General features: G+C 39.5%; 1 protein-coding gene across 2 annotated transcripts in view; it reads right to left on the minus strand.

Moving 5' to 3' along the window:
- PLEKHM3 (pleckstrin homology domain containing M3) overlaps positions 1–25457 on the minus strand; it is a 203710-nt gene that overhangs the window by 31031 nt on the left and 147222 nt on the right. For both annotated transcript variants that reach the window (XM_004033125.5, XM_055379506.2), the window contains one exon: positions 8685–8842. In XM_004033125.5, the coding sequence (XP_004033173.2) occupies positions 8685–8842 (158 nt within the window). The remainder of the gene's footprint in view (positions 1–8684; positions 8843–25457) is intronic.

A 25457-nucleotide genomic window follows, 5' to 3' on the forward strand; every position in this document is an offset into this window, starting at 1 on the left:
AGTACTAATAAATGTTAGTGCCATTCCCTTTCAATCCCAGCACCTTCTCTATATCTGTCAGAGGTGGGATCCAAAAAATTAATACTAGGGGTATATTTTCAAATTACATAGTCATGAAACTTCCTCCTGCATTATGATTAATTTAATGAGGAAAAGAAAGCCTGAAGGAGTTGACGAATGTTTGCTATATAGTCATAATCAAATGAAAACGTTAAAACTGAGTATATTCTAGTACTGAAGAACATAAATCAGTGACTCAAGTTCAACATAGAGTTCCCTCATACAGAGGGAACAACAGACACTGGGTACTCAAAAGAGGGGAGGGAGGCAGGGAAAGGCTGAAAAACTTCCTTTGGGTACCCTGTTCACTATATAGGTGATGGGATCAATGAAAACCCAAACCTCAGCATCAGGCCACATATCCTTGTAATAAATCTGCATATGGGTCTCCGAATCTAAAATTTAAAAAGAAAAAAAAGAAAAAAAAACCCCAAACCTAAAAAACACGGAGCTCCCTAATACTTTTAGAAACTGTGGAACTTCTTTCTCACTCAACATGCACATCACTTCTGTGGATGATGGAGCCCTTCTGGGAGCTCCAGGTCCACCCTGCTACTGTGCTCCTCCCACACTTTCATAGAACTGCCTACTGGCCTGTCTGTCCCTACTAAACTCAACTATTTGTGAGCAAGTAGCATGCTGTGTTCACTGTTGTCTCCAGAACCTAGCCCAATGCACACACATGGTATGCTCAATAGATTATTTATTAGGGTCAGGATCATGTTTGTAATCCTAGCACTTTGGGAGGCCAAGGCGGGTGGATCACCAGGAGTTCAAGACCAGCCTGACCAACATGGTGAAACCCCGTCTCTACTAAAAATACAAAATTAGCCGAGTGTGGTGGCACATGCCTGTAATCCCAGCTACTTGGGAGGCTGAGGCAGGAGAATCGCTTGAACCTGGGAGGCAGAGGTTGCAGTGAGCTGAGATCACGCCATTGCACTCCAGCCTGGGCAACAAGAGTGAAACTTCTCTCAAAAAAAAAAAAAAAATCATTTATTAAAAGTACAGGGCCGGGTGTGGTGGCTTACACCTATAATCCCAGCACTTTGGGAGGCTGAGGTGGGTGGATCACCTGAGGTTAGGAGTTCCAGACCAGCCTGGCCAACACGGTGAAACTCTGTCTCTACTAAAAATACAAAAATTAGCCAGGTGTGGTGGCGGGTGCCTGTAATCCCAGCTACTCAGGAGGCTGAGGCAGGAGAATCACTTGAACCCAGGAGGTGGAGGTTGCAGTGAGCCGAGATCATGCCACTGCACTCCAGCCTTGGCGACCCAGCAAGTCGCCAAACAAACAAACAAGTACAAATTGTTCTCATGCCTGTTATTTTATTTTATTTTGTACAAAGTCTTACTCTGTTGCCCAGGCTGGAGTGCAGTGGCACGATCTTGGTTCACTGCAGCCTCCGCCTGCTGAGTTTGAGCGATTCTCATGGCTCAGCCTTCCGAGCAGCTGGGATTACAGGTGTGTGCACCATGCCCAGCTAATTTTTGTATTTTTATTAAAGACGGGGTTTCACCATGTTGGCCAGGTTGGTCTCGAACTTCTGACCTCAAGTGATCCAAGTGATCCTGCGTAGGCCTCCCGAAGTGCTGGGATTACAGGCATGAGCCACCACGCCCAGCCCTGAATTTTTTTTTTAACTGAACTGTAATTATGCTATTCAAGTGATACTTGGACCTGAAAGGATATTAGGTATATTTCTGAGGACATAAAAATGCCAAATTTAGCATAACGGTCAAGGGTATGTGGTAACAAATTCACTAAATACCTTATTTCTAAAATTTTTACATACAGGTTTTATTTCAAACATATGCAAAAGTAAAGAGAATATATAACAAATCCCTGTGTACCTATCACCTAGCTGCCACAATTATTAATACATGGAAATTTCTTTCATCTGTATCATCCCCCTACCCCATCATCAGATTATCCTGAAGCAAATCCCAGACATTGTATTACTTAATCCATAAAGATTTCAGTTACACTGAGATTTTAAACTTTACTATTCAAATTTATTTTTATTTATCACATTTATTTATTTAAAACATTTTTATAGACATGTTTTGAATCAGCAACTCTGTATTTCTGACTAAAATTTTCCTTTAATAAATTTTTTATTAGTGTTTCTTTTTGCCTTTTCACAGGGTTGTATAAACCACTCTTGGTGTTTAACTGGAAACTGAACACCAAGAGAAAGCTCAACAGGTTTCTGAAAAGTGTTAACCTGGAATTCCAGGAAAGCTGGCCAATATTCCTTCTGACTCAGACATTTGTACAAGCTTAGAGAACTGCATCTGATCAAGGAAGAAGGAGGATTCTCCACAGTTTTTACTACTGAGTAAAGACCCCTATGAACTTAGAGATATGCTAATGTGGTTATTTTGGTGAGAATCCAGCATCTTAACTATGACCACAGCTACCTTAGAGGAGCGATTCTTTTTTCTGGGGTGATTCATAATCATATGGAGTCCTTGAAGATACAGATTCTGGAGTTTTAAAAGCCAAGTCTCACAAAAGATTCTGATATACAGTCAGAGGGCAGCACTCTGCCCCAGTCAAGGCAGAAGTCCAGGAACGGAGGGCTTTAAAAATGTATGCAAAACTCCGTGCCTAGATCTCAGTTTCTAATGTTATTCTTTAACAAAAGAAACCAAGGCTCCTTGGACACATGTCTGTTCCTAGGATTAGGGCAGGAAATAAGTAAGATGATCCTGGTGCATCTGGTAGTGCCGGAAAGTAAGGAAATGCTGAAAACCAAACCAAACCAAACCAAAAACAACTCCCCCCAGCAAAAATCCCATAATGGGTGGGGTATGTCAAGGGAACAAAGGAGCCTACTGAGAGCTTGAATGGCCAAAGCTGGGACAGTCTGAACAATAAAATATAGTACTGGGCTGTAACCCAAAGTACAAATGAACTATGCACAAGTCCATACTGATATAAATAAACAACTAAAAAAAATAAGTGAGGAAGAGACAGATCTCCCATGTGGAAGGATTCTAAATAACTGTATCCATACTTGGCTCCCAAGAGGGTGGAACATAGCTCCCCACTCCTTAAGTGTGGGCTACACATAGTGACTTCCTTCCAAAGGGAACAGCATGGAAAGAGGGGCAGGAAGAGGAATTTCATGGTGGAGCAACCTGACACAAACACTACAGTGATGTCATGTTGATCGTATGTTCCCTTGATATGATGTGATGAAAATGGCACTACCTCTATGGCCTTCTTCCCCAAACCCATAAAACCGACTCTACACATAAGAAAAACATCAGGCCTATCCAACAGAGATATTCTATAAAATACTGACCAGTACTCCTCAAAACTGTCAAGGTTATCAAAAACAAGGTCTGAGAAACTGTCACACCCAAGAGGAGCCTAGGGAGGTGTGACAACTAAATATAATGTGGTATCCAGGAACAGAAGAAGGATATTAGGTGAAAACTAAGGAAATCTGAAAAAACTATGGACTTTAGTTACTAATAATATATCAATATTGGTTCATTAATTGTAACAAATGTACTATACTAACGTAAAATATTAATAAGGGAAACTGAGTGTGTGGTATATGGGAACTCTATACTATTTCTGTGATTTCTCAGTTAATCTAAAATTGTTCCAATAAGGTTTATAAAAATTGTTCATCTTTGATCTTAGAGTCAACTGTTCAGTTGAACAATTTTTAAATTTTTATTAATAACAGACTATTTTTTAGAATAGTTTTAGATTAAGAGAAAAATTGGGCAGAGAGTTCCCATATTCCACCCCACCACCACCTGTTGTGTTTTCTTTATTAACAACATTTTGCAATCCTGTGATACATTTGTTACAAAATTAGTGAACCAATATTGATATATCATTATTAACTAAAGTCCGCCATTTGAGTTAAGGCTCACTCTGTGATGTATGAAACCATAGATTCTGACAAATGTATAATGTCATGTATACACCACTGAAGCATCATACAGAATAGTTTCACTGTCCTACAAATCTCCTGTGCTTCACCTAGGCATCCCTTCCCAGCCACCAAATCCCTGTAACTCACCTTTTACTGTCTGTATAGTTTTGCCTTTTCCGAAATGTCATATAGTTGGAATCGTATAGTACGTAGCCTTCTCAGAATGGCTTTGCTCACTTGTGATACACGTTTAGGTTTCCTCCATGTCTCTTTGTGGCCTGACAGCTCACTTCTTTTGTGGCTGAATAATATTCCATTGTATGGAGATGCCACAGTTTATGCCTTCAGGTACTGAAGGACATCTTGGCTGCTTCCAGTTTTTAGTGATTATGAATAAAGCTGCCATAAACATCCATATGCATGCTTTTGTGTGGATATAAGTTATCAACTTGTGTTATTTCAAGGTATTTTGTTTAATGTCCAAATATTTTGGGATTTTCCAGGTATCTTTGTTATTGATTTCTAGTTTAATTTCATTATGGTTTGAGAATCATACTTTGCATGATTTCTACTCTTTTAAATTTGTTCAGATTTTTTTTAATGGCCCAGAATGTGGTCTCTCTTGGTAACTGTTCCCCGCGACCTTGAGAAGAATGTATATTTTGTTGTTGTTTAATGAAGTATTCTAGAGATGTCAATTAGATCCAGTCAATTGACAGTGCTGTTGAGTTTAACTATATGCTTAGGGATTTTCTGTCTGTTGGACCTGTCAGTTATGGACAGAGAAGTGTTGAAGGCTCTAACTATAACAGTAAACTTATCTCTCTCTTCTTTCAGTTCCATCAGTTTTTGTCTTACATATTTTGACTCTATTCATACATTAAGGATTGTTACATCTTTCTGGAGAACTGACCCACCCTTATCCTTGCAGATTCTTTCTCTACAATCTTCATTCTAAAAATGAATCTGGACACTCTTTGTTATCTGATACAGTGGAGTTTGGCAATTTTTTTTTTTGCAACTCTAGTATCTCATTATGAATATCTCACTCTGGATATCTCATTCTGGAGATAAAGGTAGTGAGTGAAAGTTTGGTATTATTCCTTTCAATATTCCATAGCATTCACTGGTGAAGCCATCTGGCCTCTCTGTGGGAAGATTTCAAAATTACTAATTCAATTTCTTTACTTGTTTTAGGTCTATTCATATTTCTACTTCTTGTTGAGTCAGTTTTGGTAATTTGTCTTTCTAGTCATTTGTCCATTTCATCTAAATTTGTCTAATTTGTTGGTATAACGTTGTTTATAATACTCTTATAATTCTTTTAATTTCTGTACCTCTTTTCATTCCTGATTTTGGCAATTTGTATCTTCTCTTTTAATTTCTTGATCAGGGTAGCTAAAAGGTTGTTAACTTTGTTGATCTCTCAAAGACTCAACTTGTGATTTTTCTGTTTACTATTTCATTGATATCGGCTCTAATCTTTATTCTTTCCTTCCTTCTGCTTGCTTTGGATTTAGTTTGCTCTTTTTTTTATCTAGTTTCTTAAGGTGAAATTTTAGGATATTGATTTGAGAGCTTTCTTCTTTTCTGATACAGGTATTTATAGTCATAAATTTCATTCTAAGTGCTACTTTAGCTGTTTTTTTATATATTTTATATTTCATTTTCATTCATTTCAAAATATTTTAAAATTGCCCTTGTGCATCCTTCTTTGACCCATGAGTTGCTTAGAAATATATTGTCTAATTTCCAAATATTTTGGGGTTTCATATAGATGTGTGTGTGTGTGTGTGTGTGTGTGTGTATATATATATATATATTTTTTTTTTTTTTTTTTTGAGATGAAGTCTCACTCTGTTGCCCAGGCTGGAGTGCAGTGGTGTGATCTTGGCTCACTGCAATCTCTGCCTCCTGGGTTTAAGTGATTCTCCTGCTTCAGCCTTCCAAGTAGCTGGGATTACAGGTGCATGCCACCACACCTAACTAATCATATATTTTTTACTGTGAATCTTTAATTCCATGTACCAGAGAACACACTTGGTATAGTCTCAAAATTAATTGAGACTTGTTTTGTGGCCCAGCATATGATTTATTCAGTTAGAAGCATTTAGAAATTCTTTACTAAACATGATTTTTTTTTTTTTTGAGACAGTTTTGCTGTTGCCCAGCCTGGAGTGCAGTGAGTGGCATGATCTCTGCTCACTGCAACCTCGGCTTCCGGGTTCAAGCGATTCCTGTGCCTCAGCCTCCTGAGTAGCTGGGATTACAGGAATTTGCCACCACGTCCAGCTAATTTTTATATTTTTAGTAGAGACGAGGTTTTGCCATGTTGGTCAGGCTGGTCTCAAACTCTTGTCCTCAAGTGATCCACCCACCTGCGCCTCCCAAAGCACTGGGATTATAGATGTGAGCCACCGTGCCCAGCCATTAAACATATTTTATTGCAATATAATTCACCTACCATAAAACTCACCCCTTTAAAGTATATACAATTCACTAATTTTTAGTGTAGTCATAAGACCATGCAACCATTACCACAATCTAATTCCAGAACATTTTCATCACCCCAAAAAGAAACCTATACCCATGAGTAGTAACTCCTTTTCCTCCTTCCCCCAAGCCCTAGACAACCGCTAATCTATTCTCTTTATGGATTTGCCTATTTTGGACATTTTATATAAATAGAATCATGTAATATGTGGTTTGCGTCTGGCTTCTTTTCGTTAGCATGTTTTCAATGTTAATACATGTTGCAGCATGTATCAGTACGTTTTTTTTCTTTTTTTTTTTTTTTTGAGATGGAGTTTCACTTTTGTTGCCCAGGCTGGAGTGCAATGGCACAATCTCTGGCTCACCGCAACCTCCGCCTCCCTGGTTCAAGCAATTCTCCTGTCTCAGCCTCCCGAGCAGCTGGGATTACAGGCATGTACCACTACACCCGGCTAATTTTGTATTTTTAGTAGAGACGGGGTTTCTCCATGTTGGTCAGGGTGGTCTCGAACTCCCAACCTCAGGTGATCTGCCTGCCTTGGCCTCCCAAAGTGCTGGGATTACAGGCGTGAGCCACCACGCCCGGCTACTTTTTTTCTTTTTATAGCTGAATAATTTTCCATTATCTGGATATACTACATTTTGTTTATCCATTCATCAGTTGATAGACAATTAAGTTGTTTCTACTTTTTAGCTATTACGAATGCTGCTGCTATGAACATTTGTGTACAAGTTTTATGTGGTGTGCATTTTGTTTTTTTTTTTAGACAGAGTCTTGCTGTGTTGCCCAGGCTGGAGTGCAGTGGCGTAATCTCAGCTTACTATAGCCTCCACCGCCTGGGTTCAAGTGATTCTCCTGCCTCAACCTTCTGAGTAGCTGGGGTTACAGGTGCCTGCTACCATGCCTGGCTAATTTTTGTATCTTTAGTAGAGACGGGGTTTCACCATGTTGGCCAGGCTGGTCTTGAACCCCTGACCTCAGTGATCCACCTGCCTCGGCCTCCCAAAGTGCTGGGATTACAGGCGTGAGCCACCGCACCCGGCCTGGTGTACATTTTTTAGAGGTAACTAATCCCTAGGCTATGGGCTAAGTTACTGTTCAGCAGTGTCTTCTAATTTTACTCCCAGTGGTTCGTCCAGCTTGGGCCTTCCTCTGAGACTGCAATTTCCCACTGCCTCTCACTTGGCCATAAAAAGGCTGTGAGGAGTTTCCTCCCTTTAAGAGGTAGCTAATCTCTAGGCTATATAAGCTCTATAAGCTAAGTACCTGCTCAGGAAACTGGAGGCTGAACTCTGCCTCTGCCTCTGTGTGTGTGTGTGTGTGTGTGTGTATCTGCATGTCTATGTGTTTATGTGTCTGTTTTTCTGTGTGTGGGCCAACCCAAATTCCTGCATGTTTACAAATAGTCTTTAGGTTTTAGGAGAGGCTAAAAGGGCTGAGTCAACTCTCAATATCTTAGCTCTACCCTACGTGCTTCAACTCTCCCTGGCTGTATGCCTTACCTTCTATTCTGAACCACAGTATAAGTGAGCCCTGCAGGGTGGGAAATGAGCCATGACATTCATGCCCAAAGAGGCCAGTGCACACACATACCGTGTAGATTTCTATTACGCTTTTGGGATGAAAGGAAAAGTAATATGTACCATTTTGTGAATCATCCATCAATCCATGGATGTGATGATGCCCAAATATTACTTTGGTTAGAAAAATCATCCCACATAAACTCCCATTTTTCTCTCCTTTGGATCCTAAAACTTTCATTGCTCCACTGCAGTGCATGCATCTGCGGAGAAAAGCACATGGCCAGGCAGCAGTTGCTCACCAGTGTCCTCTAGTTTTACCCCTGGCGGTCGGTCCAGTTTGGGCCTTCCTCTGAGACTGAAGTTTCCCATTGCCTATCATTTGGCTCTGAAAAAATTATTAAGATGCTTCCTCCCCAGTCTTCATTCTAAAATTGAACCTGAACACTCTCTGTAACCTAATAAGGCAGAGTTCGGCAATGTTTCTTTGCAGCTCTGTTATCTCATTCTGGATAAAGGTAGCGAGGTAAGGGGTGGAAATAAATACAGGAAACCAAAGGGGGAAACATGTTCTCCAAGGACAAGGAAAACCTGATCCAGGGTAAGAGACAGAGATACACTACTTGACTAAAAGTTGGCCTGATTTGGCCAAAGAAAATGGCATATTACACATTTGGGTGTTCTTTTATGAAATAAGATATTCTGTACCTGCTTGTTGAAATATCCTCAAAAGGGTAGAGGATCTCTCCATTGTTACAGATTTCACAGATGAACCCCTTCTGGCTACAAAGACTGCAGCTGTACACGTGTGAGGTGGCAAATTTAATGACCTTGCCCAAGAATGGAGCCAGCTTTCCCTCTATTACCTGCAGAAAGAGAAATGGGACAGGGAAGCACATTTATTGAGAACAGAAGTCTTGTACACACAGGAAAGGAAAGGAATTCCTTTCCTTTACACAACAGGAAAACCTCTAATTATAATTTCTCAGCAACTCTGAGGAAGAAAAGACATAGTAGTTTTGCTCCAAAAGAACTTTCTGGTTTAAACCACTGGAGGTTGTAAATTAAGATGCTGAAACTTCTTTTGTATTCCTCTTGCTCTGTAGTATAGTGTAGAAGATTGAGGTACAACGAATGGGGAACCCTGCTTGGATAGACCAACTTCACAGTTAGGGTGTGGTATAAGAGGAGTGTGGTAGGTTTCCCACAGTAAACTGAAAACATACAGAGTAAATCTGAATGCATTAAGTTTATGTTGTAAATGCAATAATACCTTTTATCTGATGAATTAATGGGATAGTTTTTTCACCATCTTCCCCAAGAACATATAGTAAATGGGGAAAAATAGGTTTCTTTTGCTGCTGGTAAGTATAGCAAAAAAAAAAGCTTGCAATTTGGCAGCCTGACGGCCATTTTCAGCCTGTAGGTTTTTTTTCTTTTAACTCGTGATTTTTAAAATGAAGTAATTTAAAAATTGGGAAATTTCACATAAAAACCCAGATTTTTGGAAAAATCAGATGATCTAGCACAACTATGCTTGGATTCAACGTGATGATGATCCTGGCCACGCGAGGGGGCTGCCTGTTTCCACTGAGATATCTGCTCTCTGCCTGACAGCTGTTCCCATCAGGCCCCATGGTCTTGCATCTGCCTGCCTTCCACAGTGGCCTCACCTGTTGGCTTGCATACATCCCTGAGTTTGGAACTCATGTTCTGTTGATCATTTCTCACTTAACTAATACCCATGGGCTTCAAAGACTTCAGCATTTCACACGCCAGCTAGATAAAATCTGCCTTTGCTTCTCTCTAATTAATGCAGACACAAATACATGCTGGTTTTGACATAAGAAAACAATTGAAGATTACATTTAATTTGGAAATAGCTAGAAATAGCTGAAAATAGTTTCTTTCAAATGAATATAGTTACATTATAATTTTACATAAAAATAATACCTGAGGGAGGCTGGGTGCTATGGCTCACGCCTGTAATCCCAGCACTTTGGGAGGCCGAGGCAGACAGATTGCCTGAGGTTAGAAGTTCGAGACTAGCCTGGCCAACATAGCAAAACCCTGTCTCTACTAAAAATACAAAAAATTAGCCGGGTGTGGTGGCAAGTGCCTGTAATTCCAGCTACTCAGGAGGCTGAGGCAGGAGAATCACTTGAACCTGGGAGGCGGAGGTTGCAGTGAGCCAAGGTCACACCATTGCATTCCAGCCTGGGCAACAAGAGTGAAACTCCCGTCTCAAAAAAGAAAAGAAAAAGAAAAAAATAGTATCTGAGGGAAATGTAGTATAAATCATACCTAAAGAGAAATTACAATGTCCAGGTGAGTAGGTAGTAGTGACTGGTAATACAAAAACAAGACTACAAAAAATGTAATCATGCCTTTTGTAAAAAATGAAGCTATACATAATACCAGAGATAAAAACTGAAGTGGTTTTTAAACATCATGGAATGATCCATGTTTTAGAAATAAATATAATGGTGGTTCCATTCAATTGCCAGACAGGGTACCCTCCCATGTGTGGAAATGTCTGCTCCAAGCCAAGGCTAGGCTTTGGGTCACACAAAGATGATTTCTCTGGAAGACTGTGGTGAGGTTGCACCAGGAGGTGCCTTTGCCTCTTGCCTCCCACCCTGGTCATTTGCAAGGGAAAGGAGCTGGAGGTACGGGGAGAAAGATCTCCTTCAATTTAAAGTCCCTCCCCTTCAACACTAGAGAACTGAGCCATGCATTTCTTCGAGGTCCAAGGCCATGCTTGGTGCATAGGCAAGACTTGCTTCGGCCCCAGGTGTGGTGACTTAGACTTAGGAAACCAATTATGAGTGGAAAATGAACCTCTAGTTCAACTGTGCCAGATGAAGCAGCCCCCCAGTGCCTACCCTGCCTTGCCCCTCCCCGTCATGAACCGTGAAAACCCCTCTGATGGCCTCAAGGCAGTGCCTGCAGGCCGAGGCCCTTCTGGGGGTTTCCATCTTTCTTCCACCAGACTCCAAGCCCACTCTCCTCCAAGACAGTGTTGTCTTTTCTCACCCAGAGTATTAACACTACTAAGTCTTTCACCTTAATTTATGACTCAGGATTTATTCACGTCCTGCCCACTCTAGGCTCACAGAAATAAAATCAAGTGCTAGACACACTGGCTGCCACTAAGGCACTAGCCTCGGAAGCTGGTGGTGGCAGTGGGGGTTGCCACCTGGCATGCTGGGCCCTGGCAGTGCCTCTGCTGATTGAGCCCTTTCTCAGTTAATGGGTGTCGAGTTGGGTCATCTGTCCACCGACCCGGTCTTTATGTAAGCAGCCGTGGGCTGTGGGCAGATAGGACCTCAGAGATGCAGCATGAGGCTCTTAAAAAAACCTGGCCATTCACTGCCTCTAATTCCCTACTGCTTTGGCATATTGGGCAATGTATTACCTCCTTAAAATAATAAAAGAATAACTTTTCTATGAAAAAGAGATAAATAAATATAATGGTCGTTAACTCTAGGGAGGGCAATAAGTCAGAAAAGCAAAAATATATATATATATATATTAGAAAAGCAAAAACACAACTATATACAAAATTTATATATATGTGTGTGTATATATATATATATATATATATATATATATATATATATATATATAAGCTCTCCAAACTCATTTTCTATTTCTTAATATGTATCTCCTGGTGCAAGCAAATTGTCACTTTGTATATAGCTGTGTTTTTGCATTTGAAAAAACAATGTATAATAATTTTGCATTAAACTGAAGAAGGCTTTGTAAGAGTAGAATTTATTTTCTTAGTAAAGGGGGTAGAAATTATCCTGGCTGTTTTGAGTCAAGCATACATTTCCCACCATTCTTCAACTACTTTTCTCTCCATTACCTTTAGGAAGCCATAGATAGACCTTCTTTTATTTATGTTCTCTGAGGAACCATTAACTCCAATAAACCCCAGTAAGGCATGCTCCTAATACCAACACATGAGATATACTTTCTAAGAAACAGCCACTACCAAATCATATATCCAACCACCAGTAAACATTTTTTAATGCGTGATGGGGTTATTTCTAAATTGTGATGGTAGCACTTCAGTTGAGTTTGGTTTTCTCATTTTACTCTTCTCTAAACAACCAAACTTAATGAGGCATTTAAAGAGAGGCACTAACAAACTATAGTCCATTTAGGGGGAAACAACCAGGATAGAGAACAGTCTGGAAACCAGGTGAGTAAAGGTTGATGAAACTGGGAAGAGAAGACCTTGAGGAAGACATGAGAGTTATTATCTAGGCTCTAAAGGAGAAGTTTGAGCATCTTGTGCACAAAGTTTTGTCTCTATTTAGATTTCCTTGGAGAAAAGGTGTGAACATTTTGAAGGCTCTTGAAATATTTCACCAAATTTACACTGTTAGCAATGTATATTTATTCTTAAATAGGGACCTTAATAAGCTCTGGGGATTGGTATCTGTATAATATTCAGTCTTCCTTTAAAACAATGTGATACATATCTCCATTTTATTAAATCTTCACTTATTATTGCTTAATACAAATTTATTTCCTTGTACAAGCTACTCACATTTATTATTTAGATTAAGGTTAAACTTTTGTATATTTTTCTTATTAGCTATTGCTGGTATATTAGAATATATTGACATTTGTGTGCATTTACTATATGACAATAATTACTGAATTTCCATTGATGCTAATTACTTTTAGGTGATTCTTTTGGTTTTTCTAGTATTATATCTCTTGTTTATGTTTCATTTCTTGTTGCATCACCCAGGGCTCCTAAAACAGTATTAATAATGGTACTAGTGGTTATTTTTATTATTTCAGTAAGAATCAAACTGGAACTTATGGAGTTTATAGTGAATGACTCATTTTCTCCATTAAATACGTATATCCTGTCATTCACCACATTTCATTTATTCCCCCTCTTTTAAAATAACAGCTATACTGAGATATAATTCACATACCATGTGATTCACCTATTTAAAGTCTACAATTCAATGGTTCTTAGTTTATTCACAGAGTTGTGAAACATCACCACAATCGATTTTAGGGCATTCCACTAACCCTCTGAAAAAACTCTATATCCATTAGTAGTCACTTCTGTTTTCCCTCTACCATGCCCCTGCAAGCCCAAGGAACCAATAATTTACTTTCTGTCCAGATGCAGTGGCTCATGCCTGTAATCCCAGCACTTTGGGAGGTCGAAGCGGGCAGATCACCTGAGGTCAGGAGTTCACGACCAGCCTGGCCAACATGGTGAAACCCCATCTCTACTAAAAATACAAAAAAAATTAGCCGGGCATGGTGGTGTATGCCTGTAATCCCAGCTACTCGGGAAGCTAAGGAAGGAGAATTGCTTGAACCCAGGAGGCAGAGGTTGCAGTGAGCTGAGATGGTGCCACTGCACTCCAGCCTGGGCAACAAGAGCAAAAACTCCGACTCAAAAAAAAAAAAAAATATATATATATATATATATATATATATATATATACTTTCTGTCTTTATAGATTTGCCTATTCTGGAGCTTTCATGTAAATATGATCATATAATATGTAGTCTTTTATGACTGGCTTCTTTCACTTAGCATAAAGTGTTCAAGGTTCATGCTGATTTTCTTTTAAATGCCTTCACTGTAAGTCTCTTTTTTCCACCCTACCCTAGACTTTTGTCTCTCCTCTCTAGATTAATAAACTAATCTCCTAGTTTTATTTCTAGATGTCAGTCTTTTTTCTTAGATCCATCATGCATACATATTAATCAGTTTTAGACATCACTTTCATCACATACTATCTCTTCCCTCAAACCTTTGGTGAATTCTTCATTTTTGAGACGGAGTCTTGCTCTGTCACCCAGGCTGGAGTGCAGTGGTGTGATCTAGGCTCACTGCAACCTCTGCCTCCCAGCTTCAAGCGATTCTCCTGCCTCAGCCTCCCAAGTGGCTGGGATTACAGGCATGAGCCACCATGCCCAGCTAATTTTTTGTATTTTTAGTAGAGGTGGGGTTTCACCATGTTGGCCAGGCTGGTCTCAAACTCCTGAGCTTGTGTGATCTGCCTGCCTCGGCCTCCCAAAGTGCTGAGATGATAGGTGTGAGCCACTGGGCCTGGCGAATTCTTAAGTGTATCATTAATCAAAACTCTTCACTCTTTCATTTCATAAAATTATATTGAGTTACTATGTCCCAGACACTCAATGTAGAGTGAACTGGACAAAAACTGGAGCTTACATTTTGCCTGGTATGCAAGTGGATTCCATATTAGCCATCCAAACTCATTTCGTATTTCTTAACATGTACCTCCTGTTGTGAGCAAATTTTCCCCTATGTAGAACATGCTTGCTCTTGCTCCTGTGCCTTCATCCATGTCATTCCTCTGTCTGGAGTTTCACTTTTCTTAACCCTTACTTAAATTTCATGTAGGCTTCATGGCTCAGATCTACCCTGTCTTGATCTAGAAAGCCATCTTTGGCTACTTCAGACACCATAAATCTCTTGTGTTTCTCCCTAGAAATTAACTTTTACATCATATAATACAGAACTTGATGCTGTTTTGTACTCTTTGCTTTTAACATACGATTGTTTTGCTTATCCAATTGTAGACTGAACATTTAAAAATGATGATATTTGACAATTTTTACCCATACAAATGGCAATTTTATATGGAGAAATCTAAGAGAATATAAATTGCTTGAGGGCAAAGACAGTCTCACACTTGTTTGAAATATCTCGTCTTCCAGGCACCCAAGTTCTTGTTGACTAACCAAGGACACTTTTCTGTCTTTACCCCTGGCTGTCAGCAGTCATATCTTAGGTTGTCTTGTGTCGCAAACATTTTCAGTCGTTCTGCTGCGTGATTCAAGGAGGAGGATAAAGAGTGCATGGCCTCTGTGGCAGCTCAGCTATTCAGGGATCCTTTTGCTTCTTTATACTTGATTTACTTGATTAATTGCTCTTCCCATTTGTCAGCTTACGTTCATGGCCATGTTCCAAATGGCTGAAGCTGCTGGAATTTTTTTATCCAGAAAAGTGAGGTAATAGTATGAAGTTTATTTTAGAATTTACAAACATTCCTTTAATATTGTAGAAGGAAAACCTTACATTTATAATTTTCCAGGGGTAAAGATATATTCAGAAGGGTTAATCTTGTCTTTGAATACAACTATTAGAAGCACTAGGAACAGAATCCGGCCATCCTAGCATCTGGTCCAGAGGTTTCATCACTATGAAGAAGTGGGCTCCAGGTGTGATTTCTCCTAGGGTTCTTTTTGAAAAAGCATACATACATAGACACACACACACACAAAATTATATAAATCATTTTATATATAATACATATATAAATGCATACATACACACATAGGCATATACATTTATGTTTATAAATATATTATTTATTTATTTATTTTGGATAAGTGCTCAAAAATAAATCAATTGTCTTTCCTCCCACCATCCCAAGAGCCTTAACTTTCACTCCCACTTCCTAGCCATCTTGGTAGGGGCTTAAGGTTAGGGCCATATTATACAAATACTAGGAAGGCAGGGTGGCCTCAAATATTAGACCAAAGCCAGAGGAGCATACTACCTTCGGGTTCCAACCAAGAATGAAGAATAGAAAAGAGCTGCCAGAATGCCACTGGGCCATTGGATCTGAAAATGACTATGGGTGAGACAAAGTCAAATGAGGCATCCTGGCCAACAAGTACACAACAGTGAGAAAAGTCAGACATTTGAACTCTGCTATGTCAACCTTAAACTGCTGTGACTTGCTAGAGTGACCACAGTCCTCAACAGGGCTCAGCGTGGGGAAAAGTCCTAGAAACAGTGTGCTCTGGCTAGAGTTAATGCAGGGGAATCTAGTATCACTGAGACCAAGCCAGGACCAACTAGGACAAAATAAACTTCAAAATGATTTCCTTAACTAGTCAAAGCTTTTTTTTTTTTTTTTTAAATCTAAACATGGTAGAGTTTTTGCTTCTCAGAAACTGCGGTATTTTCCAATGGATAGTGGTGTACTCATTAGGGAGTCTCCCAGAGGGGCTGGCCTTCGGGAGCTTTCCATACCCCATCATAACTCAGTTGTCTCTGGGTATTGGGAAGCAGTGGGGTAGAGTGGAAAAAGCAAGGCTGATCTCAGGACAAATTCTAGCTCATCTACTTTCCAGCTGTGAGACTTTGGCAAGCTACTTAACCTCTTTGAGTCTCAGTTTCCTTAACTGAAAAATTAGGACAGTATCTACTTTGCAGGGTTGAGAGAAGGATCAGATTTAATACATTGAAAGCATCGAATATAGTGTCTGACTTACAGCAAGGGATCAATAAATAATAGCTAATTAGCTTATCCCAATCTAAATAGAGATTTTCTATGATTTAGACTCATTCCTCCTTTTAAACACTTGAGATTTACATCAAGGGGAAGGAAAAAAGCTATGAAGGCCACGTGTCATTTTTTTTTTTTTAAAGGAAGACATCAAGTTGTTCATCTGTTTGGATGGGATCAGTAGAAATTAATGTAAAGGAGTCACATCCATTTCTTCTGATATTATCTGTTTGGATGGGATCAGTAGAAATTAATGTAAAGCAGTCACATCCATTTCTTCTGATATTGCTGTAAATAAGAAAACAGGGCTTGTACAAGCATACGTAATTTTGCCAAGGCCAAAATGCTAGGGGGAAGACATTTAACACGCCTCAAACTTAATTTGAATCACTTATGTAAGATAACATCTTAGCAACACCTGGAAATTGTGTCTTACTCCTTTCCTACTTGTACTTAAATTAGTCATAGGCTAATATAACTTTATAACAACCCCTCAAAAAGTCAAAAGGACACTTCATCTTTAGCATTAGAAGGCTGGTAGTTTTAGTTAAACCAGGTGGTCATTTGGTATATGACTAGTGATAGTGAAACAGACCTGAGATGAGGTTTAGTTATCTCTATTTATTCCCTCAAAGGGCATGTCTACGTGAACAAAATCATGACAGTGTAATTAGAAGGAAACATGTGTAGCTCTTCCCCCATTTCCTTGCTTCCCTGCACTCAACCTCCTTTCCCTTTCTCCATATACCAAATCGCCCTATCTCCTTGAGAAAAGGCAGATGTCCAAAATAGGGTGAAAGTTTGTTTCTGTTTTCCATTAAACTTAATGTCTTGTACTAAGGAAGGTACTAGTCTGATGTATTTACTTGGGGAGTGTGTATATATGACTATTTCAGAGGTGTTATACTAACTGGGTATTCAAAGAATACACATTTTCATTTGTAACAAAATTAGGTCACCTTATTGCCCTGTAACACAAGGACAAAATGTAGCATCAAGCTTATATCGTCTTCCAGATTTTGCTATTTTTCACCTTTGCAGTCTGTCTATAAATTCTTTTCACCATCATTTTAGGTACTTCTAGAACTCAAGGAACTGCCAAATATCACTTTCCACCATCCAGTCCCTGACAAATATGTCAAATATGCTTACCCTTCTTGTGTGAAAGAAGCCCATGAAATCTGCCTGGTTGAACTTCCAGCTCAGGGATACACACATTTTGCCTCCCTCTTCTATTCTGGTCAAGATGGTCAGCATTGGAATTTGAGGCCTATGGCTTTCTTGCAGACTAAGACAACAGACTTTATTTGATTTACTTTCTTGCAGACCAATCAAAAATTACAATTAAGTTAAAAAATAACCTAGTGCTGCCTTCCCCAAACCACAGTTTCAGAAACAGCTGCTTATTACTCATGTGTGGCACCAGGAAATTGCAGTGTCATGTTCAAGGTCTGCAGCCAATAGAGATCTGTGGGATTGGGAAAAGGGCACAAATGATTCTTTTATGTTGGTTACCTTCACTCCCTCAGCACCACCACAAAATTCAAAATTTACGGGGGGCGGGGAAGACAGAGAACTAGTAACCTGGGCAAGAAAAAAGAGAGGAAAAAGCTTTCTCATCAAATTTCCTTATGCATTGGCTAATTCCTTCCCTCTGATTTGTCAATTTACCTTCCATTTCAAAACAAGCTTCCTTAGCCATTGTGTAACATCTAGATTTGGAGCGACTGTCGGGAATGCTTTGGTGAAGAGGGCTGCTGCACTTGACAAACAACTCCGTCTCTGAAAGTCTAACCAAAAGACCCAATTCACAGTGAACGGTCACCTGCCACTCACTAGGAACAGGCTGGCTTGACGAAATGGAAGAATCAACATTGTCACACATTGTGAAATAATTTCCCATATAGTTTAGTTGCATTTGCCTGGCCAGACAACCATGAAAGGTTGCATTTTGTTTCTAGGGTCATTTCTCAGTTCATTTAATAGGTGGGTAGAGTGAAGTCTAGTGGCCTTGGCCAGGTAAGTTCATGGGAAGTTAGGAAAAAACAGCCTGTGGATTCTGCTCAAGCTTGAAAATCCTAACACACCTCACGACACTATTCTGAATCCTCAATTTAAAATTTTACTTCTCTTACTCATCAATCCTTAAAAATAGAAAATAAAAAGTAAGCTGGATGTGGGGGCTGATGCCTGTAATCCCAGCACTTTCGGAGGCCAAGGTGGGAGGATCACTTGAGCCTGGGAGTTCCAGACCAGCCTGGCAATGAAGTGAGATCCCTATCTCTGTAAAAAATTAAAAAATTAGCCGATTGCAGTGGTATGCACCTGTAGTCCAAGCTACTTAGGAGGCTGAGGTGGGAGGATCCCTTGAGCCCAGGAATTTGAGGTTGCAGTGAACTACGAGCTATGATTGGGCCACTGTGCTCTAGCCTGGGTGACAGGGTGAGACCCCGTCTCAAAATAAATAAATATCACCAAAGTATATGGGATATTCCTATTTCAAAAATTGTTCAAAACTCCATTTTCCCATAATTAACCTTTGAGCTCCTTATCATGGCTCAATGCTGGGATGTTTGTACATAAACATAGAAGTGTCTCTTTTCTAATTAGCTGCTCCTCACCCTCCCCAATCCATTATGGGACTACTCTAACAAGACTTAAATTTTGGCTAATCAAGCACTTTACTGAGGGTGGATTGTGATGCCACCAATTAGCTCTTATCTGATCCTCTCCCAAAGGTGATAATTTCTGCTTAGAGCTGGGAAACTATGTGATAGTTTAATCTGGTTTAATGCAATTGGGTAGATTTATGAGTGGCCACCATCACTCCTATCAAATTACATTTTGCTCTCTGCTGGAAACTAGGTCTTAGGGAATAAAAGATTTTAAAAATTTCAATTTCATTTTTCTCAGTGGCTAGAATGGCAAAGATGAAACCGAGAAGGCACATTTCTTATCCAGAAAAATATATGGGATGGGGTCTACTTCAGACAGCTTTTCTGCACTAAGTGCCTCAAGGGGTGTGGTTTAGTTAAACCACAACTCCATGGAACTTAATGAAGCATTTGCAAAGAGTAAGTACAAGAATGTGGTCCAAATATTCTGAGCTCAAAACAGGTTATATGATCTGATATAGGTACATGTGTTTTATTTACGAGGAAAATAAACTACAGTATTTTAAATTGAGACAATTCCAGAAAATTCTCATAGATGGTCAGCAGAATTTTGCTTCTCTGTTGAGTTAGTTACATGTTTGAAATAAATCTGATTTAGGTCTCTACTATTCCTTTTAGCCCGAGTTCTGACATTACTGACTCATTGAGCAGTAAATGAGGAAAAGTTCTAAGCAGACTTTTTAACTCACCTTCGTTACTTAATATATGAGAAAACTGAGCCCAGAGAGGTGATGAGCTCTACCTAAGATCACCCAGCTGATTAGTGACAGCTTCTGACTCACTTTCTTAAGCACCCCTCGCTACTCCAAGGAAGGGGCCTTTCTGAGGGCATCTGAGGTCAGAGTGTAGCCCCAGGGTTTGGTTCAGCTCAGGAATTCTGAGGTCACTGGATGCCTACTGACCCACCTTGTAGAAATGTAAGATTTCTAAAACTGAGTCCCTGCACAGAAGCAGGATTGTGCAGACTAAATTAGCCCAGGTTTAGATCCACAGTTTTGATCTGAACTGGATCTGCCTTTGGCTTATTGAAAAATAATACCTCTAGTCCTTATATGAAGTTCTTGTATAAAAATTCTTTTAATGGTCACATCTCATGCAATTTTCTGAATATGAAGATGATCTTTAACAGCATCTTATTGGCTCAACTACGGGGAAACTCATAAATTAAAGTTACACAAAATTCTGTGACAGAAATGGATTTATCATCAACTTAAACCCTAGGCGGCCGGGCGCAGTGGCTCACGCCTGTAATCCCAGCACTTTGGGAGGCTGAGGGGGATGGATCACCTGAGGTCAGGAGTTTGAGACCAGCCTGGCCAACATGGCGAAACCCCGTCTCTACTAAAATTACAAAAAATTAGCCGAGGGTGGTGCTGCATGCTTGTAATCCCAGCTACTCAGGAGGCTGAGGCAGGAGAATCACATGAACCCGGGAGGCGGAGGTTGCAGTGAGCCAAGATCGCGCCATTGTACTCCAGCCTGGGCAACAGAGTGAGACTCCGTCTCAAACAAACAAACAAACAAACACCTTAGGCTATTTGCCAAAACTAGAGAAGTAACTTTATTAAAAGGAGAAGCAACTACAGCTGAGGAAAAACAGAAAGCAAAACAAAGCAACTCCCTGTATGTACGTATGTGGGAGAAACTAAAGAAATATGGCTTTTCAGAAACAGAGGAAAAACAAAAGTAGCATTACCTGATCATGTAGGGGAATGAACCGTAAGAGTTAGGAGAGACATGAAAGGCTGAGAGCAAAGAAGGGAGGAAGTAGGGAAGGATGAAAGCAATAATAATAATAATAACAATGATAGTGATATTTTAAAAAAGAAAAAATTGGGCTTGATGGTTCTGTGGCAATTTTTTTTTTTAAGTTTAAAAAATAGAGAACACAGATGCTTATAAAGAGGGAAGAAAGTTTCATTGCTCAATGAAGCTGATTGAGATCTGAAATGGGAGTTGGAAATCTTGGATTCTATTCCCAGCTATGTCCCCAGTAAGCTCTATGACCTTTTTTGTTAATCACTTAACTTCTCCATGCCTCAGTTTCCTCATCTACAAAATAAAGTGATTCTATTCAGTCATTCAAAACTAGATGATCAATAGGGATCTCTTTCAATTTGAAGATTGTACGATTTTATAATTAACCAACAAGGAAGACATCAAAAGAAACTTGTTGAATAGCTCCAGGAATGTTGCAAGGGAATATCTGCGGAGCTAGATAAAAGGTGAGTTTAACCAGACTAATTAGAAGATACTCCAGGAAATTCTCAACAAAAGTGAAATAATGTCACCAGCTTTTTGTTCCCCTGCCTGCTGAGCTCCATTCAAAGAGGGAAGTAAGGCCTTTTAAGAATCATCCCCTCACAGGTATGCAACCAGTTATCAGTTTTCCTGAAAACCTCTACAAATCCCTTCCTTTCATCAATGCATTTAATTAGTTAATGTTTAGACAGCACTTTTGGGATGTAAAGTACAATATAAGGGCTCAACATTATTATTACTTAACAGCTTTTATGGGACCAGCCATTCCTGAGATTAAATGAGAAACTAAAGTGAGTCCCTGGTTAGAAGGTTGTGATCTAATACATTGCTGGCTCACTGATGAGGAAAAACAAGCCCTGCATGTACATTGAAATAGGTGCTTTTATTAGCCTGTATATCATTGTCTAAGATGGTTGGGGATTTTTACTCTTTGCTTCAAGGTCCACAAGTAGAAGCCACAACTTTCAATACAGTAGTGATTACAATTTCACATGTCCTGTATTTCTAGAATATTATCTGTTGTGTCTGCAGTGTCTGTATGCCTGGGCACCTGTACATCCGGAATATGGATTCAAATACATGGGAATTTGCTATCCAATAAAGGTGGGGAAGATGAATTTTTAAATAAATGATGTTGGGGCAAATGGTTAGCCATCAGGGAAAGCAAATAAGCTGGATCCCTAACTCATCTCATAAAAACTGTATTTTCAGGCCAGGCATGGTGGCTCACACCTGTAATCCCAGCACTTTGGGAGGCCGAGGTGGGCGGATCACCTGAGGTTGGGAGTTCGAGACAAGCCTGACCAAAATGGACAAACCCTGTCTTTACTGAAAATACAAAATTAGCCAGGCGTGATGGTGCACGCCTGTAATCCCAACTACTTGGGAGGCTGAGGCAGGAGAATTGCTTGAACCTGGGAGGCGGAGGTTGCGGTGAGCCGAGATCGTGCCTTTGCACTCCAGCCTGGACAACAAGAATGAAACTCCGTCTCAAAAACAAACAAAAAAACTGTATTTTCTTTTTTTTGAGATGGAATCTTGCTCTGTCGCCCAGGCTGGAGTGCAGTGGCACGATCTCGGCTCACTGCAACCTCTGCTTCCTGGGTTCAAGTGATTCTTCTGCCTCAGCCTTCTGAGTAGCTGGGACTACAGGTGCACACCACCATGCTCGGCTAATTTTTGTATTTTTAGTAGAGATGGGGTTTCACCATATTGGCCAGGCTGGTCTTGAACTCCTGACCTCATGATCCGCCTGCCTTGGCCTCCCAAAGTGATGGGATTACAGGTATGAGCCACCATGCCTGGCCTTTAAAAACTATATTTTCTGATAAACTGAAGACTTAAATATAAAAAGAAAACCATAAAATATTTTTAAAACTATAACATTAGGGAACAATATTAGAAATTTAGAATATTAGAAAAATAGAATTTACCCCATTTATGTGGGGTAAATATTTTGTAATCTTAGATGCTATAAAAGAGTAATAAATCTAAATATATAAACAATTAGTTCAATATAAAATATCATTTAAAAGTCGAATGACAGAAACAAAAAAATTTCCTATTTATATGAAAAAAGTGCCAATTTCCTTAATATACACAAAGCTCTCTTAAATTAATAAGGAAAAGACCAATGTTATAACTTAAACACATGTTAATAAAAAGGCAATTCAGAAAAACTACAAATGGCCAATAATGATATTAAAAAGATGCTCAACTTTACTTCTCATGGAAAAAACACAAATTAAAACAACACTGTGAAGTTAATTTTTATTTATCAGATTGGCCAGGATTAAAAATATTGTTAATATAGAAAATTAATGTGTGTTCAGGAAAACAGGCACTCTCAAGACAGTGAATGGAAGTATTAAATTGGTTCTACCTTTTCAGAAGGCAACTGGCAATATTTATTGAATTGCAAAGCATGCATACCCTTTGACCTAGCAGTCTCACTTTAATGAATTTACACTACAGAGATATTCACACAAGTGTACAGGGAAATGTGGAGGGTGTTCACTGCAGTATAGGTCCTCAAAGAGAAACACTGGCCAGATTAAAAACACACACACACACACACAACTTAGGTTTAGCTGGGCGTGGTAGTGTGGGTAGTGTGCACCTTGTAGTCTCAGCTACTTAGGAGGCTGAAGTGGGAGCATCCTTTGACTCTAAGATTCTGAGGCCAGCTGGGCAACACAGTGAGGCCCTGTCTCTTAAAAAAAGCAAACAACAACAACAACAACAACAACAACAACAACAACAACAAAACAGGTTTAAGTTACCTTGCTTAACTTACCTAGCCTACACCTCAGTTACTTTAGGTATAAGATAACTCTGTTATGCAGCCAGTAAAAAGAATGAGGTAAATCTTCATGTGTACTAAATGTGTATACATGCCCAAATATCCACAGTATAACGTGAACTGGAAAAGACAAAGCACAGAAAGGTGGCATAGTCTGATCCCATTACAAACATGTAACATTTGTAATTGTGTACAATTGTCTGGAAGGACACAGACTGGCTACAGTGAACAAAAGCTACCACTGTAGGGGGATGTAGGGGAGAAAAGGGCTGACTTGAAAACCTCAGGCGATCCTCTGCCTTAGCCTCTTGGGCAGCTAGGACTACAGGTGTGAGCCATTGCACCTGGCTGATTTTTAAATAATGAATATGAATTGTCACTTTTATAACAAATATTTAAATTGTTAAAAAAAAAACCAATGACAGCTCTACAAAGCATGGCTTTAGAAGTAAACAAACATAATCTGCATACGCATATACATAAACATTATAAAAATGTAGAAAGTCTCTATTTTTTTGGTTTTAGATGACCTGTGTTTTCACTTGTCCCTAATAATATGTTTATTTTCACAAAAGTTCTTGAAAATTGCCTATCAATGAATCTGTCATGACTATATCGGGCTTGTTTGCTTCCCATGAGACTTGTCTGCCTAATCAGAATGTTCCCTTACTTATGGGTCTCTTAGGCTTCAGCCCATTCAATTAGAATGACTTATGCAGTGTCAATAGCCGTATCTAATACCAGGCGATTTAAGGATGGTTTTTGTTTACATGATTAACACTGAATTCTAGACACTTAATCTTATCTCTTTAAATACTTGACTGGGACTTAAGTAACCAATCAGTTAGGACGCATATTGCCGTTTTCTATTAGGAATTCACTCACATGTTTTAAATGCCCTCTTCCAGCCAAGATTCAGGTCTGTTCCGCCAGGGCTTTTTCCCTCCTGCCCTAACAGAGATGACCCACTCTTACTGGTTCCATCCCTTCAGGCACATTTGTAATGAACAGTAAAAGGAGGAGAAACAGTATTGGTATCAGATTTTTTTAGTCCATTCCTCATCTATTCAGAGGTCACAATAATTTCATACCACTCAAAGTACTGTGCCAAGGAAGTATATTACCCAATCTGAAGATTTTTTACCACTTAGTTTGAGGTCATTCCAAGGAAAAGTCAATGTACTGACCGACCTGCCTTAGACTTGGCCCGAAGAAGGAAATGAAAACCATGGTTTTGCAATAGGAGGGCATTCAAAGATAAGATTAGTTTCAAAAAGAAAAGCATTTTGAATAGCATGCCCACCTGAGACATGTTCAGAGGTTCAGTAAAATCTAAATAGAAAAGAGTCCTAAAAAAGGAAACAGCCAATTTTCCTGAGGGTTGAGGGCAGACAGTCTGTGATCTGGCTCAGCCCCTAATGTCCTTCTCTGCACCACCTTGATCAGCTGCCTTTCCCATGCTAGCTTCTCTGAAACACCAGGCCAGAGAAAGGGAGAGCTGACGCCTATCTAGATTCATTTGCTCCTGCTAGCAGCTCTAGCAGAGGGAAACCATCCACCAGGGCAGAATTTTGTAGGAGTTGTAGAGGTTTCAGTTTTCCTTGGGCATCCTGTCCTTCATGAATGTGACTAACTGAAGAAAAAGGATTTTACTTCGTTCCTCACAGTCCGTTTTCTTAAGTGAAGAGAACTCAGCTAACTGAAACTCCAAGCAGCTGTAGACTAGCTTATGTAAACAGAGAGAAGAGGTTTTGTTGGTTATCTCATTTTAAAAAATTACATTAAAAAACTGAAGTATAACACATATAAGGTAAAGTGCATAAATGTTAAATATATTACTCAATGAATTTTTAAACATGTATGTGAAGCTACTACTGTCTTATCTTCTCTCCTGTCCTCTAGTTTCAACCATTCCAAACCATTCTCTATG

The sequence above is a fragment of the Gorilla gorilla genome, chromosome 11 (genome assembly GCF_029281585.2).
Source record: "Gorilla gorilla gorilla isolate KB3781 chromosome 11, NHGRI_mGorGor1-v2.1_pri, whole genome shotgun sequence".
In the NCBI taxonomy this organism is placed as follows: Eukaryota; Metazoa; Chordata; class Mammalia; order Primates; family Hominidae; genus Gorilla; species Gorilla gorilla.